Source organism: Gekko japonicus, unplaced genomic scaffold (genome assembly GCF_001447785.1).
Source record: "Gekko japonicus isolate JY-2015 unplaced genomic scaffold, Gekko_japonicus_V1.1 scaffold1433, whole genome shotgun sequence".
Classification (NCBI taxonomy): domain Eukaryota; kingdom Metazoa; phylum Chordata; class Lepidosauria; order Squamata; family Gekkonidae; genus Gekko; species Gekko japonicus.
In genome coordinates, this window is record NW_015168090.1 from 605,589 (window position 1) to 614,777 (window position 9,189).

Consider the following 9,189-nt stretch of genomic DNA (forward strand, 5'->3'; position numbering starts at 1 on the left):
AAATAGCAATGTCAACTTTTGTGTTTTTCATTCTTCCTAAAATGCATTTATGTTTAAAAATTGATGGGCGCACGGGGGGGAGGGTGCCAGAAGGTAGCCTTGCCTAGTATGCAGGCCTCTCATCTAGCACAGTGATGCTCTGCGTTCTTGGTTATTGGGGGGGCAAGAGTGGGAGGGCTTCTGGATTTCAGGCCCCGCTGGTGGACCTCAGGAGGGCCCCTGGTATTTTTGGCCGATGTGTGACACTGTGTGTTGAACTGGATGGGCCACCTGCCTGATCCAGCATGGCTTCTCTTATGTTCTTACGTCTGGCGCAGTGATGCTCTGCGTTCTTGGTGCTTGGGGAGGCAAGAGTGGGAGGGCTTCTGGATTTCAGGCCCCGCTGGTGGACCTCAGGAGGGCCCCTGGTATTTTTGGCCGATGTGTGACACAGTGTGTTGGACTGAATGGGCCACCTGCCTGATCCAGCATGGCTTCTCTTATGTTCTCATGTCTGGCGCAGTGATGCTCTGCGTTCTTGGTGCTTGAGGGTGTGGCCTCATGACACACTTCCGGTGATGTCAGGGGGTGTGGTCTTATGACACACTTCTGGTGATGTCAGGGGGTGTGGCATATGCTAATGAGTTATGCTAATGAGCTCCAGCAGCTCTTTTTCTACAAAAAGACCCCTGATTTATATTTTATTTAATTTAATTTATTACTGCAACCTACTAATTCCCGCTTTTCTTTTCCCTAAAAGTAAGTCTCTAGTCCTTTGGGTTATGGAGTTATTATTATTTTTTTAATCTATTTATTAGTTTTAAGACAAACACATAAGAAGACATATGTGTGTGTGTTTAAGCACTTTGCAATAATCAGATCAGGATTAATAAATTCATTATACATTCACAATAATCAAATCTGAATTAATAGGTTAGTTATAGCTTCACTACAATATTATATTGTCCTTATCAAATCTTATATCCCGTATTACAAGGCCTTACAAGTTATTCTGGATAGCAATTTTATAATCGATCAAACTCTTCTAGTATAATTACTATTTGCTACTAAACAATCTTCATACTAATATTCAATTCAAATACCTTTTATTGGCATACAATATTAAAAGCGTTTCCCAATAATACAATCCAAAAGAAATTATAAAATAGATAGTCGTGGCTATGTCAGGCCTAACTCAAGTTGTCACAAGTTAGATTTGACCATACAAAAGATGCCTGAATCATAAAATAAACTGGCATTCCAAACTTTTAAACTTAAGTTTTTAAACTTATAAATTAAGAATCATTAATATGATCAGGGTTACTCTTCCGTTTTATAAAACAATGGAGAAACTTAGCGGTCAGTTCAATGATCTCCAGATCTCGTGAAGCAAGGAGAAATTGTACCTTGATTCTATCCGATTGGCCTGCTACCAACCTAAGGGGGCTTCTATACACTCCACTCGAATGTCATTTAACAATTTACAGTGTAAGAGTACGTGCTCAACAGTTTCTATTTCACTACTATTACATCCACAGAACCTGATTGAATAAGGAATTTGCTTATATCTCCCCTCAAGAATAGCAGAGGGGAGAACATTAAGACGGGCCAACAGATAAGCTCTACACATTTGCGGTGAAGTCAGACAGAAAAAGTAATATGGTAGAGTACCAGAAAGGGGATAAGCCCACCTTACTGAGGAGCACCTTCCGGAGGCAAGGGCTCTGAGCTCTTGCAACTCTATATCAATAAGCCTCTGTTTAAGCAAAGTAAAGACCTCAAGCTCTGACCGGATGACAAGGTCACTCAGGTTAAAACCAATAGAAGTGATTTTCTTTTCAATAGCCATAAGCCACGCAGAGGATTGAGATTCTTCCAGCATATAGGTGATAAGGCTATTATGGTTACATCTAAAATGCAGACGTAGCCAAAATCTGAAAGTAATAATCCAGAATGCCCCAGAGTTGTGCTCTGTCTGCTGTACTCCTTCTTTTGAGGTGGAGCAAAGGAGCTGACTTGCTGATTACTATTTGCTACTAAACAATCTTCATACTAAAAATAAAGCCATAATACTTGTTAAATCATTTGGTATCTTGATCCCCATTTGAACTACTACACAAACAATAGATTTAAATTCATTCTACCCCTTTAAGATCAAAAGCAGAACACCAAAATTCATATCTATCTTTTCTGTATACTGAACTACTCTATCTTTTTACAATATAGGTATTATTAATTGTTACATTGATGGTAAACATAATCAGCTCCATTGATGAATCTATTTAACTATTTTATCCCCCTCTAAATGTTAAATACCTATTATATAAATCACATAAGTATACATACTACAGATCACCTCAAAAAAGCCCTCACTTTTGCTTACCCTCACTCATGACATAAGAGAGTACATCTTTCTAACCAGAATATCTAACTAAAAAACATAAATAATTAAAAAGAAACAAAAAATAGTTATTATTTTTTACTATCTATTTATAGCTTCATCCATCTAAACGATTCCTTGTGACCTCCTCTCATTCATACTAAGGAAAACTATTAATAGAGTATTTTTTAAAGTAAAGTAAGACTACCCACTTATAAGGCAAAGATTTCTGCATACTTAAAAAAATATCAGTTTGTATATTAAGAAGCAAACTTTGGGAGTTTCTGCACTAACAGCTCATTCTCATTTACAACATCATTCATATCCATGCTGCAGAACTTCCTATACCAAAAAGGACAAGACAAATAACATCACACAAAAATAATAATAAAATTTCCAGGAAACTACTAACTTACTAACTACCCATAGTTATACTATCAGCAGTTTATAACTTGCCAACTCGCCATTTCCCCCCCCCCCAAGTTACTACTAAATCCATTTTTTTTAACAAAAACCATTTATACTCAAGCCGGAAAATACAAACATATTAATCTTAAACAAAAATTTTCTCTCTTCCTTCTTTCCCCTCTTTCTGTAGTTTCCTTCTTCCTTTGGATCTCCTCCATGTGTCTCGCGTTCTTAAATTCCTGAAATGCCTTTCCATTATCATTTCTTCCATAAATCAAAAGCCTAGTCATCATCCCTTTGTTCTCCTGGGTTTTCTTCTTACAAACTTTTCCTCCTCTTTTCCTTTTCCCCCTTTTATTCTTTTTTGCCACCAATACCTCTGATAGAGTTCCTTTTGTTGCTATTTCTTCTGGTGTAGGGCTTGATATTTCTCTTAAGTAAGGACTCATATCCATAGCTATTTCTTGAGTCCCTTTTTCCATGAGTGCTGGCTGGTTTTCAAACACCTCACTCGTTCTTTCCCAACAACCATCCCTTTCCTCCGCAGGACTCTGCATATTTTGAATTTGGTTTTCATTTTTGCTTATATCTTGATTTGCTCTTTGATAATTTTCGACCACATTAATACAAGCGTCTTTAACAGCTTGAGTAATTTCTTTTATCAAAAAATTTCTAAATTGTTCCATAGTAAGTGTTTCAATTTTTGTTTCTGGATCTAGCTCTTCATCACCTTCACTCAGCTCCATTTTGCCACTCCCATTTTTCACCATTTATTGCCTTGATTATAATTCAGCTGTTCACCAAATATTGCTTCCAACAAACAATAGCAGTTCAAACGTGACAAAAATTTCTCTTACCCCTGCCATTTCACTTCAGATCTCGTTTCCAGTTGCTTCCAGGCCGCTTTCTTATACTTGAGAATATTTGCTGGGGGCATTAAAATACATATTTGACACTTTTTCCTTGTTCATACGTGGATAAGTAGCTTCCTTGCGTTGTGCTGTATACATAAGTTGTAAATCCAAAAATCTTTAAAAACAAGCCGGATGGTCGCTGCTAGTAGATCATGGCGTCCATGATCTGCCACAAGACGCTCCTGCGCCAGGGCGGTAACAGACACCCCACCGCATTTTCCAGGTGCGGGAGGGGCCAAAACTAAGCCCCCTGCTATCGGACCTCTCTACAAGAAGTTCGACGGAGCTCCCCCAGTCCGGGGGGCTCCAAAAGGAGCGAAAAGGGGTCGGGGGTCTCGGAGCAGCCCGAGGATCCACCCATCGCGCGCCTTACCGGAACAGGAAGTCTGGGTTATGGAGTTATAAGGGGAAATGTGCATCATGAACCTTTCCCTTTAACTCTGCCATAAAAAAGGTTAGATATTTTGTTTTTTAAAAAATGAATACTGGAAACTATTAGCTCATGGCAATAGATTGCTATGGTAGACAGAACCAGGAAGGATTCAGACTTTCCTGTCCACACAGCAGCCACCCTGGTTTTGCTGTGATCTTTCCAAAAGATTATGCCAAATCAGGTTTGGGAAAAATTGCAGCAAAGCAAGGGAAAACATGGAAGTAATCCTGGGTAGAACAAAACAATGACAGGGTAGAGCAAAACATCTGTGTGGACACAACAACCCTGGCGGACTAAAGTTCTGCAAATCACTGCCTTGTCATGGCGAGGGGGCTTGCGCAGTTCAATGAAGCTGTGGGCTATGCCGTGAAGGGCCACCCAAGACGGACAGGCCACAGCAGAGAACTCAGACCAAGCGTGATCCACCTGGAGAAGGAAATGGCAACCCACTCCAGTATCTTTGCCAAGAAAACCCCATGGACAGTATCAAAAGGCTAAAAGATATGACGCCGGAAGATGAGCCCCTCAGGTCGGAAGGTGTCCAATATGCTACTGAGGAAGAGCAGAGGACAAGTACAAGTAACCCCAGAAAAAGTGAAGCGGCTGGGCCAAAGCCGAAAGGACGCTCAGTTGTGGATGTGTCTGATGGTGAAAGGAAAGTCCGATGCTGCAAAGAACAATACTACATAGGAACCTGGAATGTAAGATCTATGAATCAAGGTAAGCTTGACGTGGTCAAAAATGAGATGGCAAGACTAAACATCGATATCCTAGGAATCAGTGAACTAAAGTGGACAGGAATGGGCGAATTTAACTCAAAAGACCATTATATCTACTACTGTGGCCAGGAATTTCGTAGAAAAAATGGTGTGGCCTTTATAGTCAACAAGAGAGTGCAAAAGGCAGTACTGGGATACAATCTCAAAAATGACAGAATGATTTCTGTCCGATTCCAAGGCAAACCATTCAACATCACAGTAATCCAAGTCTATGCCCCAACCACTGATGCAGAAGAGGCTGAAGTGGACCGGTTCTATGAAGACCTACAACACCTCCTAGAACTAACACCAAAAAATGATGTCCTCAATCATCATAGGGGACTGGAATCTAAAGTAGGAAGTCAAAAGGTAACTGGAATAACAGACAAGTTTGGCCTTGGAAAGCAAAATGAAGCAGGGCAAAGGTTAACAGAGTTTTGTCAAGAGAACACACTGGTCATAGCGAACACCCTTTTCCAACAACCTAAGAGGCGACTCTACACATGGACATCACCAGATGGGCAACACCGAAATCAGATTGACTATATAATTTGCAGTCAAAGATGGAGAAGCTCTATCCAGTCAGTAAAAACAAGACCTGGAGCTGACTGTGGTTCAGATCATGAGCTACTCATTGCAAAATTCAGACTTAAACTGAAGAAAATCGGGAAAACCATGAGGCCATTCAGGTTTGACCTAGATCACATCCCTGATGAATATACAGTAGAGGTGAAGAATAGATTCAAGGGTCTGGATTTGATAGATAGAGTGCCTGAAGAACTATGGACGGAGGTTCGTGACATTGTACAGGAGGCAGCAATCACCACCATACCAAAGAAAAAGAAATGCAAGAAAGCAAAATGGCTTTCTGATGAGGCTTTACAAATAGCAGAGGAAAGAAGGAAAGCGAAAGGCAAAGGCGAAAAGGAAAGATTTACCCAACTGAACGCAGATTTCCAGAGAACAGCAAGGAGAGATAAGGAGGCCTTCCTGAATGAACAGTGCAAAGTAATAGAAGAAAACAATAGAATGGGAAGGACTAGAGATCTCTTCAAGAAAATTGGAGAAATCAAGGGAGCGTTCCATGCAAAGCTGGCCATGATAAAGGACAAAAACGGTAGGGACCTAACAGAAGCAGAAGAGATTAGGAAAAGATGGCAAGAATACACAGAAGAACTATACAAGAAAGACCTCGATGTCCTTGACAACCACGACGGTATAATCACTGACCTCGAGCCAGACATCCTGGAATGTGAAGTTAAATGGGCCTTAGAAAGCATTACTAACAACAAAGCTAGTGGAGGTGATGGTATTCCAGCTGAGCTATTCAAAGTCTTAGAAGATGATGCTGTTAAAGTGCTGCACTCCATTTGCCAGCAAATTTGGAAAACGCAACAGTGGCCACAGGATTGGAAAAGATCAGTATACATTCCAATCCCAAAGAAGGGCAACGCCAAGGAATGTTCAAACTATCGCACAATTGCACTCATATCACACGCTAGCAAGGTCATGCTCAAGATCCTACAAGCTAGGCTTCAACAGTACGTGGATAGAGAACTACCAGAAGTACAAGCTGGGTTTCGAAGAGGTAGAGGAACGAGAGATCATATTGCCAACATTCGCTGGATTATGGAGAAAGCAAGAGAGTACCAGAAAAATATCTACTTCTGCTTCATTGACTATGCTAAAGCCTTTGACTGTGTGGATCACAACAAACTATGGCAGGTCCTTAAAGAGATGGGAGTACCAGACCACCTCACATGTCTCTTGAGAAACCTGTATAAGGGCCAAGAAGCGACAGTTAGAACCGGATACGGAACAACTGATTGGTTCAGCATAGGAAAAGGAGTACGACAAGGATGTATACTGTCACCTTGCTTATTTAATATATATGCAGAGTACATCATGCGAAATGCTGGCCTGGATGAATCACAAGCGGGAATTAAGATTGCTGGGGAAAAGATCAACAACCTCAGATATGCAGATGATACCACTCTAATGGCTGAAAGTGAAAAGGATCTAAAGAGCCTCTTGCTCAGAGTAAAAGAGGAGAGCGCAAAAGTGGGCTTGAAGCTCAACATCAAAAAAACTAAGATCATGGCATCCGGCCCCATCACTCCTTGGCAAATAGAAGGGGAAGTCGTGGAAGTAGTGACAGACTTCACGTTCCTGGGATCCCAGATCACCGCAGACTGTGACTGCAGCCATGAAATTAAAAGACGCCTGCTCCTTGGGAGGAAAGCGATGGCGAACCTAAACAGCATGATAAAAAGTAGAGACATCACCCTGCCAACAAAAGTCCGCATGGTCAAAGCAATGGTATTCCCAGTAGTCATGTATGGCTGCGAGAGCTGGACTATAAGGAAGGCCGAGCGCCGAAGAATAGATTCTTTTGAACTATGGTGCTGGAGAAGACTCTTGAGAGTCCCTTGGACTGCAAGAAGAACAAATCAGTCAATCCTCAAAGAAATCAACCCTGACTGTTCCCTGGAAGGCCAGATAATGAAACTGAAGCTCAAATACTTTGGCCACCAAATGAGAAGGGAGCACTCACTGGAGAAGACCCTGATGCTGGGAAAGATTGAAGGTCAAAGAAGACGGGGACGGCAAAGGATGAGATGGTTAGACAGTGTCATCGATGCAACGAACATGAAATTGAGCCAACTTCGGAGGACTGCGGAAGACAGGAGGGCCTGGCGGGAGATGGTCCATGGGGTCGCGAAGAGTCGGACTCGACTGTGCGACTGAACAACAACAACAACAAGGGAAAACATGGAAGTAATCCTGGGTAGAACAAAACAATGACAGGGTAGAGCAAAACATCTGTGTGGACACAACAACCCTGGCAGACTAAAGTTCTGCAAATCTTTATTTGGAGAGACAGCTTGTCTGGAAAATTCCCAAAATGAAATTGGGGTGGGGAGAGAACAGGACACCCTCAAGCCTTCCATGATGTTTCACACTTGACGGAATAATGGGGATAAAAATGTGTCTGTATTGAAGCCAAATGTTTTTCCTCTCTCCTCCATCCCAACTCCCACCCTGCTCTGCAGTATTTACTGACCTTATGAGAAAGTCCTCAGGATTTACTAACATTCCCTAGATGTGTGGGAAATGTGTGCCACTTTAAAACTCATGAATATTTTACTGATGCTTAAAAGCAGTGAGTGTGAAGTCACCATAATACTGGATAAATTTACAGGAAGTTATGGAAATTTTTCTCACGGGAAAGCATATGCATAACAGTATGTACATTCTTTGGAAGAGTTCTTTAACTGCATCTTGCTTGGACTAAAATCCTTCTTTCAGTATCCAAAAAAGTCAGTAATCACTTTCTTCTGCCTTGTTAATACTATCTCTCTGTATTTCCAGGTTTAATACAGAGGAAGAAGCTCTTGCCATAGCAAATTCAGCCAACGTGGGCTTAGCAGGTATGCATATCCTTCATGGTACCCATACAAAGTAACAAGAGAAGTCTAGTTTGAGCTCTTAAGATTTAGCACTTGCATGAGAACTGAACCGAGCTTGATCTTAACTCATGATTATTTTAAGAGGAATAAAAGTTTTTCTCTTAGAGCTTTTGGTTAGAAAATGTAGTCTTACTGTGTTCTATTTCATGACCCAACTTGCAGGTTATTTCTACTCTCGGGACCCTGCTCAGATTTGGAGAGTTGCAGAGCGCTTGGAGGTTGGAATGGTTGGCATTAATGAAGGAATCGTGTCTTCTGTAGAGTGTCCTTTTGGTGGCATAAAACAATCTGGGCTTGGAAGAGAAGGATCAAAATATGGTGTCGATGAATATTTGGAAATAAAGTATGTTTGTTTTGGAGGCTTACAGTAGCCATTATGAATATGAAACCGAGGTACAGCTAGAAATTGTTTTGGAACATTTACAAGTGATGTACATAAACATTGAGTTTCCCCCACGAACGTGAAGGAAATTACGTTTATGCAGATAAGTTTTTATCTACAATTATGATAGTATATCACAATGCAAATTCTGGTATTGCATTTGTGTCTGGAGGTTTATAAGAATATAGACCTGCTTTCAGAACTGTCTTTATCATTATACAGGGAAGATTAACAATCCTAATACTGATCTTAACTATGAAGAATGTGGATTTTTTTAAAATTTAGGTAGGTTTTGGAGGGGACAGAGAAGCAAAGAGATGCTTTTCTTTCTCTTTATATGAGGAACAATTAGGAAGGTATCAGTGTCTTAAATAATAGTGCCAAAATCTGAATATATTTTTTTTAGTGCTAGACTTCTTTCTGGTTGCCTGTCTCAAGGCTACTGGGAGAATATTTGATGCTCAC

The 9,189-nt window shown here is 40.8% G+C and overlaps 1 protein-coding gene across 1 annotated transcript in view; it reads left to right on the forward strand.

Moving 5' to 3' along the window:
- The window catches only part of ALDH5A1 (aldehyde dehydrogenase 5 family member A1), a 23,540-nt gene extending 14,680 nt beyond the window's left edge, over positions 1-8,860 (forward strand). The window contains exons 9-10 of the mRNA XM_015414735.1: positions 8,245-8,303; positions 8,505-8,860. Of these exons, the coding sequence (XP_015270221.1) occupies positions 8,245-8,303; positions 8,505-8,713 (268 nt within the window). The 3' untranslated portion in view covers positions 8,714-8,860. The remainder of the gene's footprint in view (positions 1-8,244; positions 8,304-8,504) is intronic.
- The last annotated feature ends 329 nt before the right edge of the window (positions 8,861-9,189 follow it).